The 20,347-nt window shown below is 47.3% G+C and overlaps 7 protein-coding genes across 7 annotated transcripts; 4 read left to right on the top strand and 3 right to left on the bottom strand.

The window, feature by feature from the left end:
- Positions 1–28: 28 nt before the first annotated feature.
- On the bottom strand, positions 29–628 carry LOZ57_002695 (uncharacterized protein; the record flags this gene model as incomplete). The annotated part of the gene is made up of 1 exon (XM_049251758.1): positions 29–628. The coding sequence occupies one exon, from the start codon at positions 626–628 to the stop codon at positions 29–31; it is 600 nt and encodes a 199-aa protein (XP_049109076.1).
- Positions 629–1,718: 1,090 nt separating this feature from the next.
- Positions 1,719–7,189, bottom strand: LOZ57_002694 (uncharacterized protein; the record flags this gene model as incomplete). The annotated part of the gene is made up of 10 exons (XM_049251757.1): positions 1,719–2,558; positions 2,610–3,244; positions 3,298–3,438; positions 3,495–4,042; positions 4,094–4,404; positions 4,457–4,685; positions 4,733–4,966; positions 5,028–5,982; positions 6,031–6,992; positions 7,050–7,189. The coding sequence occupies 10 exons, from the start codon at positions 7,187–7,189 to the stop codon at positions 1,719–1,721; spliced, it is 4,995 nt and encodes a 1,664-aa protein (XP_049109075.1).
- A 379-nt stretch (positions 7,190–7,568) lies between these two features.
- TIM23 (Mitochondrial import inner membrane translocase subunit tim23) lies at positions 7,569–8,251 on the top strand (the record flags this gene model as incomplete). Its single annotated transcript, XM_049251756.1, has 2 exons — positions 7,569–8,165; positions 8,225–8,251. 2 exons carry the CDS (start codon positions 7,569–7,571, stop codon positions 8,249–8,251), a joined length of 624 nt encoding a protein of 207 aa, XP_049109074.1.
- A 755-nt stretch (positions 8,252–9,006) lies between these two features.
- LOZ57_002692 (uncharacterized protein) lies at positions 9,007–11,115 on the top strand (the record flags this gene model as incomplete). Its single annotated transcript, XM_049251755.1, has 2 exons — positions 9,007–10,513; positions 10,568–11,115. 2 exons carry the CDS (start codon positions 9,007–9,009, stop codon positions 11,113–11,115), a joined length of 2,055 nt encoding a protein of 684 aa, XP_049109073.1.
- A 2,661-nt stretch (positions 11,116–13,776) lies between these two features.
- Positions 13,777–15,300, top strand: LOZ57_002691 (uncharacterized protein; the record flags this gene model as incomplete). Its single annotated transcript, XM_049251754.1, has 4 exons — positions 13,777–14,056; positions 14,109–14,326; positions 14,388–14,622; positions 14,678–15,300. 4 exons carry the CDS (start codon positions 13,777–13,779, stop codon positions 15,298–15,300), a joined length of 1,356 nt encoding a protein of 451 aa, XP_049109072.1.
- Positions 15,301–15,963: 663 nt separating this feature from the next.
- On the top strand, positions 15,964–17,986 carry ILV3 (dihydroxy-acid dehydratase ilv3; the record flags this gene model as incomplete). Its single annotated transcript, XM_049251753.1, has 4 exons — positions 15,964–16,025; positions 16,094–17,505; positions 17,565–17,883; positions 17,941–17,986. The coding sequence occupies 4 exons, from the start codon at positions 15,964–15,966 to the stop codon at positions 17,984–17,986; spliced, it is 1,839 nt and encodes a 612-aa protein (XP_049109071.1).
- A 361-nt stretch (positions 17,987–18,347) lies between these two features.
- Positions 18,348–20,301, bottom strand: LOZ57_002689 (uncharacterized protein; the record flags this gene model as incomplete). The annotated part of the gene is made up of 3 exons (XM_049251752.1): positions 18,348–19,344; positions 19,403–19,577; positions 19,647–20,301. 3 exons carry the CDS (start codon positions 20,299–20,301, stop codon positions 18,348–18,350), a joined length of 1,827 nt encoding a protein of 608 aa, XP_049109070.1.
- Between the last annotated feature and the right edge of the window lie 46 nt (positions 20,302–20,347).

The raw sequence follows: 20,347 nt of genomic DNA, 5'->3' as shown, positions 1-20,347 counted from the left end.
TAGCCATTGTATGTATATACCTACATACTTATTGGCTTCTTCCGTGGTCTGCAGGACCTGATATATCTCCAACAGTGGCAATAACACTCCTCGAGTACTTTGAAGAGCCTCCATCAGCCTCTACTCGTTGTCTTCCTTTCCGAACTTTTGGGGTTGTCCTCCCGCCGCTGATCATATGCCTTGGCTTGCCTCTGGGGCCCTGTTTGCTAGAGCGCTGGCGCGTTTCATTTCCGTGGGTCTTCAGGCTCTTACTAGCTCTACATTTCCCTTCCTGGCCTCGGGAACGCGCCCGTTTTTTAGATTTTGCCTTGGTGCGTGGCTCTTCAGCATCGGGAGCAAAGCTACTATCGGCTTTTAGCGGCTCTGGACCTTCTTCTAGTCGGTGTTTCTTGAGACTCTGGCTTTTGTGCCGTTGAAGCGCCTTTGTCTTTTCCGCAGAGTCCCGAACACTCTCCTTTGCTCTTTTGTATGAAAAGAACCACACCCCTAATGCGAACAGGAAAAGAAAAAGGAGTATTGACGCAGCTAGAACTCCCCCTTGATGCTCAGGCGGCCAGGAGTTCCAGTCTACTGTTGTCCGAGGGTTGATAAGAAGGCTGTATCCAGCGAGCTGGGACATTGGGGCCATCTTAAGACCGAGTACTGGCACCTTAGATAGTCGCACTATGCGGGGTTAAAGTATATACCTGGGAATCTATGAATATTGCCATTAGCTCGTCTTTATATTTTCGTATAGGGTTCTTAATATGATGGACAAACTTGTTTGAGTAGAGGGTATAATACCAATGTAGTGACTACTCTGTATTTCATCTGACTAGTCCTAAGATATGGAGTCACATAAGAAATAAAATCACAACAGAAAAAAGATAAAGGAAAAGGAAAAGGAAGAACAAGGTCAAGTTAGCTTGAACATTTATCCTGTTATGGATTGTGCAACAACTTTCATAATCACCGCACATGATGCTCAAGGCTACAAACACAAATAAGGCCCTGATGTCCGTTTTCCACTAATGAATTGTTTTAGTGCCTCCAGGTTCCAGCGCAAAGCTAGCTTATTGGCCATTGCTGCCATCTGGCCCAACCTGAGATGGTTGCTAGTGTTCAATATTCTTAGCATTCTTCACTTCTCCTAAAGCAATCAAGACACTCACTTGCGCAGCTGTAGCTTCCTCCAATTTGCGTATTTCCTGCTCATGCCTCCTTAATTGAAAGCTATGGGCTAGAGCTTGTGAGACATGTGAACTCCCTTTCCATACCGCAAATAAAATGAGGGGGACAATGAGGAGAACTATCAGCACGGTGTAGTTTGGGTTCATTGCAACTGTATAAGTATTCAAATATTAGTTAATCAATTATATTTTGTAGCATGAGATGGCAGTTAGTTGAGCATACTTTAAATCTGCTGTATGACTCAATAGAGTGGGTGTTCTTAAATTGGCAGGAATTCTCCTCTTATCAGTAAAAGTATATCTGTACATGCGCTCCAGGCTGGAAAATCAGATATGAGAGATTGATGTAAGTATCACAGGAAAGAGGCAGCACTACTGTAAGAGCAAAAATCCTTATTGAGAGGTGCATACAAGCCACCTACAAGCTGCTATGGCATTAGAAGTGCTGAGGCCTACAGGTCAAACACGCTCCAATAAGCAACAAAACTAGCAAGCAGGTTGCTGGGGCCACCGCACCACTGGTTTCGGGATTTGTGAGGGGCCCGCCCCTCAGGGAGGTGCCGCAGAGGCGCTACCAGCACAAGCCATTGGGTTAATTGTCCATGGATTGTTGGATTCCAGCGCAAATTTTGCTCCTGCAACCCAAGGCTCATATCCTCCAGCACCTTTGCCAATATCGTGTATTTTCTGAAGATTTTTACGAAGTGCTTCTGTATTGATATCAGCACATCCAAAAGCCTTGGTTAGAAGGAGAACCTTTGCGGCATAAAACAGCCGCATGCTGATCACAATGGCATCGGGGTTGCAAATCCAGCTCAATATTCCGATCTCGTTATTTTCCTGAAGGATCTTGCAAAAAGAGTCTAAGTTAGTAGATATCCATGAGCAGAACTGTTGCATATGCTCTGTCGCTTGACTCTTGTAGTCCAGTCGCGCAAGAACAGCGGACCAAATTTCTATCTCGCGATGTTCATCCATATATAAGTTTTGTTTTTCCTTCACAAATAGGACAGTATTTCTTTCCCGAAACTCAGCAAAATGTTCGGAGATAGGTCGGAATGTCACAGTGCTAGGGCGAGTCCCCATGAAACGAATAATTGCGGCCCTAAAAACATCCGGAGATGTTGAAAAGTGTTTGGGGAGTAGATTTGCGACGGTGGTAGCTGTCAAGAGCGGCAAGGTGGGCGTCAAGAATTCGGCTTCGAAAACCAGTGGCGCGATATGGGCTGCAGCGATTCTCAACTCTTCCTCATCATCATTCAACATGTCGTAAAGTATAAAATAAATGTCGACGAGAAGAGGGGAGTGGGATATAGTGACACCAATTCGCCGAAGCCCTAGTACGAAGCATTTTAGGGAGGCTATAGCGGCGAGTCTCGTGGTGAACTCCTGTAGCACATAAGAAACTGGGTGTTTATAGACAAGCATGAATAAACTCACTGTCTCTTCGGTCATTGCAAAAAAAAGTCCTTGCATATATCTTCGAAATTTTGGTCGCATCGTGCTGGTCTTTTCCATAGGTCCCACAGATTCCAGCTGAAGAGGGAACAGACAGCCCTCCAGGTAAAGATAGGCATTCGCTCTTTCACGATCCCAAAGAATACTATCCTCATCTATAATATTGAAGTCTTTTAACCTAGCCCAATCCCTCAAATATTCAAAATCAGACGAATCGTGGTCTGCTTGCTCATAAATGTGTCCCAAAGTCTCGGCCAAGCTGATCATTGCAACTGTTTTCAACTCTGACAATAGTGTCGTCTCAATCAAGCGAGTAAATAGATAGCTTGCTCCGAATTGAGTGTCACGATAAGACCCGAAAGTTTGATAAAACCGCTGTACTAGCCAGCACGCACCATTCACGTCAAAAACGGATACATGCTCTGCCAAGAGCAAGACCTCCTCTGATGTTCCGTTTCTCAGGAACTTTAGGACAATGATAATAAAACTAAGGTTTCTAATCAACAGGGCAGACGACCTGGAGACTGAAGAGCCGGATATAGATTTTAGAAGGCTATGAAGAAGTTGCTCGAATGCGTAAGTTTCGGCCAATCCTTCATAGCGATGGAGAATGGTGTCTTTTCTAAATTAGTAATTGTAGCCATAGATGATTCGGCTTGAGTCGCCCTACCTTCTTGTCGGCATTTGATTGAAGCCACTAACGTCTCAACTAGTATTTCAAAAAGACAAGATTTTGTATAGGGTGCTAGGTGTACGGAGTAGTAATTTGTGAAATTTTTTTCCACAACTGACATTAAAATACTTACGTTATCTAAGGTAACGTTAATTCAGAAGTAATTGGAAGGGTGTAGATAATGCCATACGTACCACGCCAGTATCCCGATGGTAAATCCCACAACTTTTGTAACAAGTACTTCAAACATAGCATTAATCCATGTACTTGGTTTTGGGAGTACGGTATTTTATTAGCTAGGGATAGCTTCTGTGCAGCTTCCAAAAGAGCTGGTCGTTTTACCAATGAAACATATGTCCTTGCTGCATGATCTCTTATCGCCCAAACTGAGTTTGACAGTTGACAAAATGCCAATTCCATCAAGGTCTCATCATTTTTAGAGGAACGAGAGGGTGTTTTGTTTCCAATTAGTTCCAGTGCGGGAAAAATGCGTTCAGTAAGTATTGAAAGATCCCATTTGCCTGATGAAATTTGTTCATGATTCGGTGCGACTACTAGAGACCTGGTATCCAGCAGGCCTGATAACAATGGCACCAGCCCTTGATACTTTTCGAAAGGAACACTATGAGTGGAGTCATACCCAGGGATTGAAAAAGTACAACGACGTGATTCCGGGGTGGGCTGGCTCATTCGGTTAATCAGCGCCCGGAAAAGCATTAGGCCGCAATTGCGAATTGCCCAACTATGGATATTAGAATTATAGTGATAAGTGGTGGGCATCTTATATACTTACATATTTGACCCTAAACAGTCAGCTGATATACGCAGGGCAGGCATTATATACGGCTCTGTCCTAGGAGCAAGGCAGGTGTTCGAAAATATATCCTTTAGACAGTTTAAGGCATGAACTTGCGGCAACTCTACTATCGGTCCCTCCGCAGCGGTGGCAAGTCTTATACGCGCAATATCCTGAAGTTCGTTCATTATTTCTCGAAATAAGGCACCGTTTGGCTGGGAAGAGGCAATTCCGGTTACAATAGCGGGAATTCCAGCAGATCTTCTAGTTAACTTAGAGCCTTGTTCGTGAATGATTCGTACAGCATCCTAACAAATTTAGCTAGGTCATTCCACAGGTAAAAAGAGCAATAATGCATACCTGATACCATATGGTAGGTAGGGCGTTTACTGAATCAACATTAGACTCGACACAGCGTTGGCAGCAGGACATAAATGTATGAGAGACGGTAGAAAAAGCACCCCGATGCCTCAGTTCGGCTAATTGATCGAAGCTCAAGGACCCTACCCTCGAAAGAATATCATATCCGATGCCCCCGGAGGCACTTGGAGCGAAGGTAGGATTTGACAGAATAGCATTCAGCAAAAGGCTGGTACCTGGTTAGTGATACTCTGTAGGATAGTGTGGGGACTTCACCTTGATTCACGCAGTGCCCGCCATGAAAAAGATAAAATATCCTTAGGGCCGACCAGGTCTTCCTGTAGACTTTCGTGCTCCCGTTCTGGTGAATCAGCACAGAGGACATCATGAACTCCAAACCATATACTCCAGCAAACTGAAAGCATTCGTTCCAAGAAAGATAACCAAGATGGGTTTGGATCGTCGCTCGAGGACACCACCTCATGAAAATCGGGTGTTGTAGAAATATATCTTGTGGTAATTAGCAATAAATTATTGAAGGAATATACAGAAGTATATGTTTCAGATGTACCTTAGTGCAGATACGTATCCTTGAAGGGGTGTATTGTGCAGAGCAGTATAAAATGCCGCTGGGGAGCATGAAATACTTTGCTCCAAATTCTCCAGTAAGCCGTCGACAATATCATGAGGGGTTAAGGCCTCGTTTGATCGCAACAAAGCTTTTTCGTCAGAGAAGGTCGCAGAAAGGCTAAAGCGAAGGTGGTACAGGCGAGCAACAGTGTCCGAGTGATCAGCCCTGCTTGTCATTCCCGCCATATCTTCTGCTCTTGGGATAGCTGTACATATCTGGCTGTATAGACCTGGGCCGAGAATGTCTGATCTAGGCATTAAAAGCCGCTTAGGGCATAAACGCAGAAGAGTTAAGGAGGTTTCTCGAACGTCATCAAAAGGGTCAGACAGAAGATCCGCAATGACCCTTAGTAAACTCGGGGCGTACACATCCATGTTGAAACGCCATTTCTGCTCTCCTTGGCCAAGCCTAGAAAGGTGTTCAGAGTTAACTCCCGCATCAATTCCGGACTGTATCAGCAAAAGTAAAATTTTCAATGCAAGAATATGTCTCTGGTATGATGCAGTAGGGCGAAGTTCACTTTCAAGAAATCCAAAGTACCAATGGAGAAAGCCCTTAGTATCTATAGTTGCGTCAGATATTGCCTCTTCTACCCTTGAATTGGTTGCTGGAAGCGAATTGGAGCTGCCTCGAAGCCTGATAACAAATTTTCGAAAGAGTCCTAAAAGCCGACTGCGGATGTGGGAATCGGTTTCTGCCTGGATGTAGGGGAGGGAATCCATTAGAACGCGAAGTGCAGCTGGTGCGAATGGTTTTGCAGTAGCCAGGTCTGTGATTAGTAGAGACAATGCAGGAATCCGAATATTTTGCTCTGCGTGAAGCAAGAATTGTCGGTAATATACGGGTTCAAGAATGATGGAAAATTCGGCGACTGATGGGCTCAGACTCCCAGGTGCTTGGATTGTTCAGAACTGCCCACAGACTGGGATGAAAAATCACTCACCTGACTGATCATGAACAAGCCCTAGCCCCTTACCTAACTCGAGAATGGAAAACAGGAGGGCATACTCCTCATTAGAAGCCGTAGTGTATACGTTCGAGTGAAGACCTTTAATTGGCAATGTTGCTACAAAGAGATTAAAATCTTTTGGTTGCATTTTGAATAACGGTAGAAGGATGTGGTTGGCTACTGGATCTAAGCAATCTAGATTCAGTAGAGAGATGTGCCTTAACGGTGTTACCCAGAAAGGACGCCCGTTTTCGTAATACGTGAAGTCACTGAGAGGAGACACTTCTTTGAGTTTGTAGCACAATTGAGAAAATAGCATTCCGGCCGGTAACGAAACATCTCGGTTTTGCATATTGAGCAAGAGAGTAATGCAGAGCAGGCGGGAGGTGTTTAAAAGAATTTCTCGCGGCGGTAGCTCCTTTCTCTCGTTTTCATCCGCAAGGCGGCTGAAGGGAAGAGTGACACTAGCACAATGCTCTACAAAAAGCGGCATCCACTGAGAACAGTGAGTCCATAGCCATTCCTGCACGAGTAAGACGAAATCGAGCACATCAATAACCCTTTTGCGAACAAGTAGTTCTAAAGTCACTAGGCTGACTTTGAGTCGGGATCTGGGCTCAAACTTAAAAAGAATTGGAATAAAAGATCTCCCTATGTTGCTGGATAGCGACTTAGAAGTGTTTACATCCATGTGTTTTATTAACAAGACGAGGAGTGTGGCGAGAACTTGTTTCATGGGCTTCGGCCTTCCGTATTGATAACGGTCTAGATATATTTCAAAGACCGACATCCATGTTTCTTCAGACAATACGTATTTGTGTAGTTGACTATTGTCCGACTTGACGGCTGACTCCAAGAACCCGCTTATAGCATTGCAGATGGCAGTGTTATGAGGGCCTGGAAGATTAGCAGCTGAAAATGTATGAAGAAGACATTTCCAAACCCAAAATATTTTTCTGGGAACTATCATTAATCATTTAGAATTATATATTGGCGCATGGCAAATGGCTCACTGGATATCCTGGGATTCAAGTATGAATGTTCGCAATGGGCCCCTTGTGATTTCTTTGAGAACATCCTCGGGCACAATAAACATGTTTTCTGTTAGGAAAAAAAGGTCCATATTCACGGACCCTGCTTCAGAAGTACTCATTTTGAGAAGGAGAAAAAACCAACCCCACCCCAAAAAAAGCCTGAAAGATAGGAACAGTATGGAGTATGAGGCAGCCAGCGTCAAAATTGCCGAGCTATTTCCAGATTGGTCTAGCGCCCATTGTCAATGAATGGAAGTTAACTTAACTAGTTAACCTACGGAGGTAGTTAATTAGTTAACTAACTAACTAACTAACTATAGATGGCTAATCAGAATGCCCGGAGCACACAAACAAAGCAAACCAGTGCGTGATTCGACTTTTTTTCGCAAGTCGTTTCGATACTGCCGGCAAGACAACCAGTTATCCAGCGGACTATTTACAGCCGCGCGAACCACGAAGCATCTGCTTGTGAGCGCCCTTCACTCCCTCCGATTCATCATGTCGATCTGGGACACGCTTTCAGGCCGGAAACCCACCACGCCTCCTGGCCCTTCGCCCTTTGATGCCGCCTCTCACGATGTGTCTTCGTTTCTCTCAAGCGCTGCCATTCCCGATCCCTCAGAATTGCATCCCCTTGCCGGACTAAAACAAGAAACTCTGGACTACCTTACTCTTGAAGATTCTGCCTTAAACGAATTGCCTGGCTCTCAATCCGCCCTCCCGTCCCGAGGCTGGTCCGACGACTTGAGTTATGGCACTGGAACTACCTACCTCACAGCCTTAAGCATCGGCGGTTTGTGGGGCCTTACGGAGGGCCTCAAGAAAACACCACCTACTGCTCCCCCGAAATTGCGATTAAATGCGGTTCTTAACTCCGTGACGAGGCGTGGTCCGTTTCTGGGCAATTCAGCGGGCGTTATGGCGATGGTCTACAATGGTATCAACTCAACGCTGGGTTATGCTCGTGGTAAGCATGACGCGGTAAATAGCATCGTTGCTGGTGCTCTCAGTGGAATGTTGTTTAAGAGCACCAGAGGCCTGAGGCCCATGGTGATATCTGGGGGAATTGTTGCTAGTATTGCGGCTGCTTGGACGGTATGGCTACCTATTTTGGTTATATTGACAATTTGTTTCTGACTTTCTTGGATACGTAGGTGACTCGGCGAGCCTTCTTTTCATAGACGCCATAAAAGTCTCAGACTTCCTCCTATGCTCTCCTATTGTTCCTGAGAGCCGGAACATGAATTGATTGTGTTCCAAATTCCGAAAAACGGGAAAATCGCCAGGGTGAAATAGCCCAGCTACCTTGTTCACTTCCTACCTCCGTCATACCCAAGGATGCATTCTGCTCTGGCGCATATTCGTGAGGTATTCTTCCTTGATTAGCATTTCGCAGAAGTTGAGCTCGTCGGGTATGAAATGGCAGCCAATTTCTTTTTAATGTGTACATATAGAGGGCTTTTGGCTGGTCGATGTTTTGTACCTTTTATTTATTTGTCTTATTAGCATTATATTATTGTCATGAAGCATCCTGTGCTCGATAGCTCCTCCTTAATTTAATCCATCGGCAATCCTTGGCTGAAGGATCTTAGTCACCAGTGGCGAAAGCAGCGTCACTTCCCGCCCAGACGGGTGCGGACGGCAACAATGCGACTCCAACGTTATTTGTTGCATCTTAACTACATGGCATCGCTTCGCATTCTCCCGATCAGATTTTCGTTCTCCGGCCATGAATTTGGCGTGCATTAGGATGACTTGAGTGCTGTGCTCTTGTTGCATCATCATTATCGCCATGACTAGGATCCCCCGCCTATAGGCTTCGCTTTCTTGAAACCTATTCTTAGATTGCGAGGGAAAATATTCCGTCCAACCTGACTACTTGTCCTTCCGCCGCATCTTTCGCTACGTCTCGAGAGACTCGCCCGCCCCTTTCTCGATGGTAGAACGCAACTCATATCAGACGGATCCCGAATCACTCTTGTTGTTAAGTGGCTTAGATACACCACCTCCATCGTCGTCAGCGACGACGATCTCGACAGACAATCCCGCCTTGCACGATGCACCGCCTCGTCTCGTCCACGATTCGGTTCTGTCGCAGCCACAATGTTCTCGACAAGATGCCGCGGCCAACTATCCGACAGAGAAGGTCTCTACCAACCCCAAATGGAATGCTACAGCTATTATAACTACTTCCCCTCAGCTGTCTGATCCAACGCAATGGACTCCCACCCTTAGCATTCGTACCGATTTCGGAAGCGAGCAAGTGATGACTCCCAGCGGCCACACGGACCATGATGTCTCTCTACGGCCCAGCCTCTCATCAACGAGCTTGCCTCGTAGAACGTCAAGTATACGCGCGGCTCTCACCGCTGCACAGTCCAGCGCGGGATCGGTCTCTCCCGGCTCGGTATTCTCATCACCGCAACTTGCCGCATTGACAGACATCACCCCTTTACCATCTCCAACCCATGGCAATTCTCCATGGCGGTCCAGCAGCTCCAACTCTCTTCCAAGGTCGCCATCGATGACATCGCATCGCGGCTCGACTTTCAGTTTAAAGTCCCTAGATCCAAACAGACCGCCGGGGTCGTCTTCTAGCCAGCGTCGTGGATTTGATCTGACTCGAGCACCAAGCCAGGAACACATACATGCTCCAAAACGGGATAATTTGCATATACAGGTTCCACGAAACGGCCATTCTCGAAACCGGAGTCTTAGTGAATATGTTCCTCCTGTTTTATTGGCCCCTGGTATCATAAGGCCCTCGTTTGGCAGCCCTAGCTGCGTTTCACCCCCTGCACCACATACTGTGCAGAGTAAACTCCATCGCGAGGAGTATCTAGCCGTCCAACGGGGCATAGCATTACCCCATGCGCATCCCCCTACGCCTCCAAGCACACGTAGAGGTGAGGATAGCATTGGTGGCGATCTTTCTGTGACTGTACCTGGGAGGAAGCTATCTTCTACCGAAGTATATCATGTCACTTCGATAAGAACGCTCCAGCCCCGAACTTACCGAATGATTCGTCAGCTTGGACAAGGAACGTTCAGTCAAGTATCTCTTGCTGTCCGAGATGAATCTCCAAACGAGACTGGCATTTCATCGCTGGCACAACCGCGTCTTTGCGCCGTTAAGGTAGTTCAGTATGGTCCCGCTGGTGGGGCTGACGAAGAACGAGTCGAAGTCTCGTTAAAACGGGAAGTTGACATTCTAAAATCTATCAACCATCCATCCATTGTCCAATTAAAGGCATTTGGAAGTGACGAGAAACGGGCGCTTCTCGTCTTGGATTATTGCCCTGGTGGCGATTTATTCGAATTTGCCAGTGGAGGGCAATACTCTTTATCACCTCCGGTGATCAGGCGCATATTTGCAGAACTGGTAGCTGCTGTTCTATATCTACACAGGAACTTGATTGTGCATCGAGATATTAAGCTGGAGAGTAAGTGGCTGGGTTATCCTGATGACCACGCGTGAAGCACTAATGTTTTTCAAGATGTTCTTGTGAATATTCCTGGCTCTGTAATGCAAACCATCACTGATTGGCGAACCTACCCTCGCGCACTAGTCACATTAACAGACCTTGGACTGTCTAGGAGAATCCCACAGCCACCAGAAAACCCACTTCTTCATACACGCTGCGGGTCGGAAGACTATGCCGCACCGGAGATCCTCATGGGCCAGCCGTATGACGGTCGCTCTACCGACGGCTGGGCTCTTGGTGTTCTACTATTTGCGATGATTGAGAACAGACTTCCGTTTGATCCTCTGCCAGGGACCCGAGGAGACACCGCAAAACTGCGGGCGCGCACGCCTCACCGCATCGCCCGCTGTGAGTGGAGCTGGTATCGGTATGGCAACGAGGATGGAGAGTGGGACCCTAACAAGGGTGCAGCGTTCAATGGTGCGCAGCTCTGTGTTCAAGGCTTGTTGAGGAGGAGTAGTCGGCGAATAGGGCTTGATGAGGTTGAGAAGATGGAGTGGGTGAAGGAGGCGATCGACGTGCCAGACGGTCTGAAGAGAGGCGATATCGAGGTGCCATGACCCCCTCTGTCCTTCCTTCTTTCGTTTTTCCTTTTTTTATTCAAACTTCTACTTTTACCCCCCCCCCTTTTCATTTTGTATTTATGACATTGTATTGTGACATCCGATGTTTGCTGGGCCTTATCCTGATGTTTGTTTGTCCTTTCGGGTTCCGGGGTTAGTTGCTTACTCCATACTTTAGCAATGTTTACGTGGCGGGTGACGACGTTTGTGGTTAATGCCAGCCCTTGTGGCTATAACTTACTCCGTACGTTCTAGGAACTGTAAAGGGAAATCTCTGTTTGATCCTCACACACCATGTGCCTGATATTGACATTGGGAATCACCCAGACTGCTGTAACCGCACTCTAACCTGAGTTCTGCAGCTCTATGTGCCTTTCAATGAAATATTCACGACATAGACAATTGACAAGAAGATAGGGTGCTAGATAAGTACGGAGTACTGAATACTGCATGATCCATCCAACCGAAGAGTGATGCAGTGAACAAAAAAGACAGCCAAAACGAAACCTGGTCACTTTGGGCTAGGCGCTGTTGGAGTGTCGCCTTGATGTGGTGTAAATAACTTGAAAAGGTTGTTGGCGTTGCAAAAGGTAAGCTTTTTGGCAGGGTTCGAATCCCCCACTCTCGCCGGAGCAGCTGGCCTGCGGGTCTAGTTGGCGAATTAGAAATAATGATTTCGCAGAGCCCGAGCTGGAAAGCCTCGGATACTCCCGTGAAGGCAGTGTGCAGGCAGAAGGTCGCAGAAGGGGAGTGTTGTAAAAGAGCGTTGATACCCTCTTCTTAATAATTAACTAGGTCGAGAAGAGCGTCTGAAGGCTAGTGCGAGTATCCGTCCCAATCGGCAAATTATCACTGTTGGGCAGTCGATGGTGACAGCACTAAAGATTGGCGGTGATCGTGCACTTGTGGATTCAACAACAATGACTAATGTTCCGTAATGTGGCGACGATCCGGCTAAGCAGAAGGTGCTTAACTTAGTAGTTGCATAGAATGGGGGTTGCGTGGCAGGTCACCAGGGTGCCAAGCATGCGACACGGCAGAGTCGATGACTGCAGGCATCCCTTGAGCAGCGCATCGCCCGGGCGCGGGGGGAGTTGCATGCCATCGTGAGGGTTCTTCAGTGGGCGTCAGACTCGGCGCAGCGGGGAGCACGCGGAGTCCTCCGTACGTACGGAGTACCTACTATTACTTGTTCTCCGCGCGGGGCCAGGCGCCAGCGGCTGATCGCTTAACTAACTAACTAACGAAATCAGGCGCCAGCCGAGACCTGGTTGGCGGCGACACGCACTAGTCCCGGCCGGGCGCCCCGGCACCACCGCCGCTGACTCAGCCGAACGTCCTCTCGTCCTGGTCGGCTGTTTGCCAGCAGTATTAGTGCTGGTATTAATAATTATTCCCGACCCGTCGCTGGCAGGCCGCCCGGCTTCTTGCCCCCCTCTTGGGCTGGGAAGGCCCTGTGGCCGCAAACTCTCCTTTCATCCCAGTATTCCTCGGTCTTTTCACCGCTTGACCAAGACGAAACCAAACACCGGTTCCCCCTTGGACGCTCGGCACTCAGCGCTGCGCCATCCTGGCTCCCTCCCCTCTCTCTGTCTTCCGGTGCCTGAACAACCGCATTATTGACAAACCATCCCACTAATCATACTGCCAAGAACAGGGTTGTTGTTCTCTATCGTACATGTTTCGCCCGCTCTGCTTCTAACCGGATAAGCTCCGCCCTAGACAACGCAGGTCTAATAAATAATCAACCTTGAGTGCTCGCGAGAGACTTAGCGTTGCAACCTCATCATTGATTATTATTATTATTATATTGTTCAATCTTTGGGTTCACATGGCGGACGGCCTTTGTCTCCTTCTCTTCGATCGCAACCTCAGGCCTGCTGCCAACCAAACCGTGGCGGGTTACTGCTGCTCCAGACAACCCAGACTCTGCCCAATCAACGCTTAATTTGACTTGGCTTCCTCCACTTTGCCCTTCTGTGTGGAACCCGCCCCTCTGCACCCAAAACCATTTATTTATTCTGTTTCCCTGCCATGCACACCCCGCGATCCCCAGATTATTACAGATACGCCAGGGTGGGTAAGCGGTCGATCTCCATCTCCATGGCCAATGTAACTTCGCTGGCGCGTTGCGAGACTTGTGCTTCATTCTCAGCCACTCGTTGACCAGAAGAGTATGGTTTTTTCCAGTCCCGACTGATACTTCCTGAATCTTGGCCGAGTCTGCAAAGTATAACTACCCAAGGTGGTTGAGAGCCCGTCACTGTTTTGGTAGTTGATACTAAAGGAACCATAATAATGATTCCCATATTAGTCTGGCTTGTATCTTTTGATGCCGAGGGGCGGATGATCCAACTTCCCAATAATTTCCTGCGGAACCCACACTTGCCTGCCAATGCGCCCTGTTAGCACCTTGCCTGTCCCATGGATCCTCTCGTGATGTAATTTCACTTCGATACGGGCCGTTGTCCCCTAGTCTGTCTTGTTCACCTTCATCTGATGATACCGATTCAAATGTCACTATGTCGCATGGCACCGGAGGGGGGAGGTATAAGAAGTCGCCAGCTTCCCCCGATTAGGTCTAAAATGAGATTTGCTGGTCCAATCCTTTCTTCATTGCCACCCTTTGCTTAACCAAGCGGTTGTATACATTTAGCCATGAAGACCTTTTCCTCCCTCCTCTTGCTGGCCTCCGCCGGCCTAGCTAATGCTGCCGGCCCCGAACTCATGAGCGAATTGATGTCGTTGAAACTTCGAGACCATGAATCCATGGTGAAAAAGGGGTACTTCCGGCCTGAAAGATATCGCACAACTGACGGCGTGACAAAATGTGTCAATGGTAAGGCTGGCGAATATAGTTGCAAGAATGTCGACATGTATGGGTTCATTCCCCACGGCAACCTTGGCAGCAAAACTCGAGTTGGAAATGATGTCTGGGGTATGTACATTTTTTGCATATCTTCGGTTATAGTATTAAGCGTATTATTCAGGCTGGACGTCTCCGGACGGACGAGAGTTTGGAGCCGTTGGACAATCCGACGGCACCGCTTTTGTGGAAGTTAAGAAGGATGGTAGCTTGGTGTATCTGGGTAGACTTGCAACTCAAACCACCAATATTACGTGGCGTGACATGAAGATTATCGACGGCTACTGCTACATCGGCGCCGAATCTCCTGGGCATGGCCTTCAAGTTTTTGATATGAGAAAGGTAATCAATGCTTTATTCATTCTGCCTTTATGACTCTAGGATGCTGACAATTATCGTCTAGTTGCTCAATATTACAACACCGCGAGAGTTCAGCAAGGAGACGGATATGACAGCGTGGTTCAGTGGATTTGGAAGCTCTCATAATGTCGTATCAAATGAGGACACGAAGATGATCTACGTTGTGGGAACTGCAAGAAATTTGACCTGCAAGGGAGGTCTCTGGATGCTTGATGTGAGAGATCCTTCCAGACCTAAGTCTCTTGGCTGCGCCCACCAAGATGGATATGTACATGATGGTAAGCTTCAATTATCGCGGATTATTTTTCAGGTTAGTTCTAACCCAAACTCAAGCCCAGTGCGTAATTTACAAGGGCCCTGATTTCAAATATCTCGGCCATGAGATTTGCTTCAATTACAACGAAGATACTCTCACTATCATGGACGTCACAAACAAAGAAAAGCCAGTTATCATTTCAAAGACCCCTTATATGGGCGCTTCATACACTCACCAGGGTTGGTTGACCGACGAAGACAATATGGAATACCTCCTTTTAGACGATGAGCTTGATGAGATGCGAAAGAATGGCACTGCCGCAAACGGACACACTACCACATATATTTTCGATATCAAAAACCTGGCAAAACCCAAGAACACCGGAGCTTACCAGTCACCTGCCAAAGCTATTGACCACAATCAATATGTTGTAGACGGTCTTACGTACCAGTCTAACTATGGTAGCGGCCTGCGAATTGTGGATATTAGTTCCGTAAAAAAGGATCCAACAGGAAAGTGGTTCAAGGAAACAGGGTACTTCGACTGCCATCCAGAAGATGATGCTCAGGGTGGCGCCGTTGCCTTCACTGGTACCTGGAGTAACTACCCATACTTCTCTAGTGGATACATCCTTCTCAATAGCATTGAAAGGGGTATCTACTCTCTGAAGTACACAGGGCCTAAACGGCATCATCACTGATGGCCCACCAGGCTGCTATGAAATGACGAACGCATATATATTCCAAAAATTCGATATTCTTCGATATTGTACATATTTTTCCATATCTACGAGCGTTTCAAAATTGTTCTCTTGTTCATCTTCCTCAAGCCTCACAACAGGAAATTGGACTGCTTTTTATTGTAAAGTTGGTCATACAATCAAGACCAGAAGCCAGATGACGCACCTCCAAGCTGTTCATGCTTATTGTCTGTAACTAAATACGTATCCGCACATACTGCATCTGCATGCGTGTAAATGCAGGTGTCTCCGAGTTTGGAGATGTTTTCCGTAGGATGCTTAAGCAAAAGCGGGCGGCCAATGAGCGATCCAGCATAGAGAGCGACCAAAAAAAAAAAAAAAACGCGCTTATTCTGCTCCGGCGACAAATGCGGTGCGTGTGATTGGCCCGAGTACCGCGGCCGCAGCGACATCGGATCGCGTCAAATCCCTTTGTGACTCGATAAAGCTACGGCTGAGCTGCTGCTAGTTGTGCAGGCTTAACACTGTTAGCTGTGCTCCAACCCCCCCCGAGCTTACTTTGGCGATTTCTGGTTCTTTTCGGACTCAATTGCTCAATTGGCCTGTTGGGAATTATTTTATCAAGCTACGCGGCACCCCTGCCCGAGCGTAACCCTGGTCACAATGCTCCGATTCCAGCCTCGAGGGCAATTGCCCACGAGCAAATGGTTTAATTCCATATCTTTGTAAGTCAGAGAGTGTTTGGCACTAGGCCATTTCTATTTATGCTAAAACTAAGTGTTTGCGGCCATAGCTTTTCTTCAGCATCTGCGCCCCGACAAAACCCCCCTTCAAACAACCGTACAGGGGCAAAAACGCCATTAAATACCGTATCAAGTCATATCACACAACCAATATCACAAGGAGCTTCCCAGGCCATGTTATATGCCACTGGGCTTTCCACGGAAGATCTTTCCAAAGCCCAAGTTGGTATTTCCAGCGTCTGGTACAATGGAAATCCCTGCAATATGCACCTTCTAGATCTAAGCAATATCGTACGGGAAGGTGTTCGAAAGGCAGGGCTGATTGGCTATCAATTCAATACCATCGGTGTTAGCGACGGCATAAGTATGGGAACGAAGGGTATGAGGTTTAGTTTGCAAAGCCGTGATTTGATTGCAGATTCTATAGAGACAGTTATGGGTGGCCAGTGGTATGATGCCAACATCAGTCTCCCCGGATGTGACAAAAATATGCCGGGTGTCATAATGGCCATGGGCCGGGTGAACCGCCCTAGTTTAATGGTTTATGGCGGCACAATCCGTCCTGGTTGTGCGTCAACGCAAAACAATGCAGATATCGACATTGTCTCCGCATTTCAAGCATATGGCCAATTCCTGACTGGCGAGATCACAGAAGAACAGCGTTTCGACATCATACGTCATGCTTGCCCTGGCGGTGGTGCATGTGGTGGGATGTACACTGCAAACACCATGGCTTCGGCTATTGAAGTCATGGGAATGACTTTACCGGGATCATCCTCTAACCCTGCCGAATCCAAGGCGAAAAAGGTTGAATGTATGGCAGCAGGTGAAGCTATTAAAAGGCTTCTGGTCGAGGACATTCGACCTTCAGATATCCTAACCAGGACGGCGTTTGAGAACGCCATGATCTTGGTCAACATCACTGGCGGCTCAACGAACGCCGTCCTTCATCTTATTGCTATTGCAGACTCTGTGGGTATTAGGCTTACAATTGACGATTTCCAGGCCGTTAGTGATCGCACCCCATTCCTCGCAGACCTCAAACCGTCTGGAAAATACGTTATGGCCGATTTACATACTATTGGTGGTACTCCATCATTGATTAAATTCCTTTTGAAGGAAGGGATTCTAGACGGCTCAGGAATGACTGTAACTGGCAAAACTTTAGCAAAAAATGTAGAGAATGTGCCAGATTTCCCATCCGACCAGAAAATCATTCGCCCACTGAATAATCCTATAAAAAAGACCGGCCATCTTCAAATTCTTCGAGGTAGCCTTGCTCCGGAAGGAAGCGTTGGAAAGATCACCGGTAAAGAAGGAACTAGCTTCACAGGTCAGGCACGGGTATATGACGATGAAGACGACTTCATTGCTTCTCTGGAGAAAAACGAAATCAAAAAAGATGAGAAAACGGTTGTCGTTATTCGATACACTGGACCCAAGGGTGGGCCAGGAATGCCAGGTACGCTTCCTTTTTTCGCAACAGAGTAGATTTCGCTGTTTAATCATTTTCCGATGCAGAAATGCTTAAGCCTTCCTCCGCCTTAATGGGAGCCGGGCTTGGTTCTTCTGTCGCCTTGATTACGGATGGTCGCTTTAGCGGCGGTTCTCACGGCTTTTTAATAGGACACATTGTTCCCGAGGCTGCAGTGGGAGGCCCAATAGCGCTTGTCGAGGATGGTGATATCATTACAATTGACGCGGAGCGGAGAATCCTAAACCTTGAAGTAGCCGACGACGTTCTTGCACAAAGAAGGCAGAGATGGCAAGAAAAACAGGACGCCGGCCTTGGCCGTGCAACAGGGTTGTCTATGCGGGGAACTCTAGGTAAATATGCGAGGTAAGTGGTGAAATCCGTCGACATGCCATCTACCAACTCGACTAACTTCAAACGAAGAGCTGTAACTGATGCTAGTCATGGTTGTATCACGGATGCTATATGATTAGGAGCTTATAAAGTCAACACATCTATCCCCTCATTGACTTCAGTCTATTCATTTTTTTCAGAGAAAATACACCCATGTATGTATGTATGTATGTATGTATGTATGTATGTATGTACGTATAGACTCCCAGCAGAGCATCGGGTCCATAGTGAGTGAGCCAATAGTTAATTTACTAAAAAAAGGGGGCCATGGGATGTATAGACGTACGCGGCAACACCAGGGGAAAGAGTTAGGATTAGGGTGGATGGTTAATAATCAAATAACGTCCGGCGAAGAGATCAATCATAGGAACGTTGATAGGTGGCACCACTCCGGATCCGAGAATCGGACCAGTATACTCCGTACTTGCCTAAGGATACTAGGCTCTAGATCCATGCTCCAATTTCACTTGCGCTGCCTCCGCAGCAAGAATTTCGACACGTTTTTGGTACAGCGTCATTGAATGCATTTTCACGTCACCAAAAACAACGCTCGCCAATTCCTCATTTGTTGTCAGGTGAGCCTGTGCAGTTTCTTTCCCGCTCTTACTTGTACTTCCACGTAGCAGAACCAGCCTTCCTGGCAGTGAAAGTGTTGGTGCTGGCTTGCACCAGGAGCCAGACGTTGATTTGTTAATATTAGATTTCTCCTGGTCCCTGGAGCTGAAGATTTTAAGTTTACGCAAGACGAAGTTGTTCGTACGTATTGCAGGAATGGGTGCTCTGTAAAGGCTGATTAAAGAGTGGATATAAGATCTCTCAGCTAGGGTGACAGGGTCCCCTTCATTCGCAATACTGAAAAACAGGCAATTCTCAAAGCTCCTCGCAGTTGGCTTGTGTAGCGGCTGACTGGAGACCGGTGGTGCACCAAAGCTGATGCAGTGTATTCGATCGAAAACCTGTCGAATAGCTGTAAGCTCGGATTTGATGGTCCGAGAAAGCATATGTAGGTACAGGAGACTAGCTATTGCGCCTCCAGTGGAGTGGCCTGTAATGATTAGGGAAGCTGCCGAAAGAGAAGGGTTTTCTTTAAGAATTTGTTGTAAGCGGAGAGCAACGGGCTTGACCATATGCCGAGCCATGCCTAGAAAGCCTGGGTGACAAAGGGTCTCAGGATCATCAAGAAATCCCATCGGTGATTCCAATTCCAGAGTCATCTCACTAGCCCACTGTTTAAAAACAGTATAATTCGTTCCTCTGATTGAGAGAACGATTAGGTCCATATGCTCGAGGACAACGGATTTGATAACCATGGCATTGGTCCCGCCGCGGACCTCGGCTTCGACAAAAGTTTCTTTTTCTGCTTCCGATGGCATGTTGTAGGCGCGCTGGGAAAATTGCGCGGCCAGGTAAAGCATTGGCCATATGGAAAACGTACTAAAGTGAAGACAAATTAAAAATTGATTACATGGTAGGGAATAGTTGGGTTGCCTACACGCGTAAAGGCAAAATATCGGACGGTAGTCGAGAGTTCTCGTAGTTATACACAGTTGAGGAGAAATTGATTTGGTGTGTTTTTGTAGGTAAGCCAGCGTGTTTTGATAGTTTATCCTTTGAGAAAAAATACTGTTTAGAGGGGGACGGCCTTTTTTGCGTATGGATATTCATCACTATATCAATCAGGTAAGCAATTAACAGTACGGATATTGGTTTGGTCTAAAAGAATAGTCAAGTCACACCTAAGTCATTTTCCCTGCCACTAAATGACTGTCGGTCTATAGCGTTGATTAGCCCTTCAAAACGGTCGAGTATTTGACATGAGGGGTTTAAAGATGAGTCTGGAATGGAGCTTGTAAAGTCATTGTTACTAATGACAGCTGCCGATAGATTTGGCGATAGTGGTAGACTAGATCTCGATAATCTGCTCGGTCGGATCGCGGGACGCTGCGGCGGTGGAGGTGCGAACGCTGTTGGAAGTGAAGAGCGTTTCAGAGATATCGCCGTCGAGGCCGGCGATACCCAGGAGGTAGATGGGTGGCGGGTATGAGTGGATTGAATCGACACGGTAGATGACGCTGGCACGTAGGGTGTGGTGATAGTCGTCGACGGAGAAAGCCATTCCTCGAGCGAGATGCGCGGGGCGTGGAGAGCGCATGGTTTCCGAAGATCATGGGCTGCCCGCTGTATACGAAGTGGAACTTCTTGGGAGAGATGCGAAAGAGATGTCCTTGTGTCGCATTCCTTTGGAGACTGCGACGACGACGACAGGCGGGTAGGTGGAGGGACGGCGCAGCGTGACGAGGCAATCAGCGAAGTACTCGGGGATGGTTCTTTCACACACGTAGAGATGTTGAGACCAGAATGGTCTCGATTCAAGGCGTCGTGTGCATACATGATAAATGGTGATGGCACAAGGACAGGGCCAGGAGGATGCGTTGCA

Source organism: Ophidiomyces ophidiicola (assembly GCF_022830035.1).
Source record: "Ophidiomyces ophidiicola strain CBS 122913 chromosome Unknown scaffold_8, whole genome shotgun sequence".
Taxonomy (NCBI): Eukaryota; Fungi; Ascomycota; class Eurotiomycetes; order Onygenales; family Onygenaceae; genus Ophidiomyces; species Ophidiomyces ophidiicola.
Note: the sequence above shows the minus strand (reverse complement) of the source record. Positions and strands in the feature narration are given on the sequence as shown.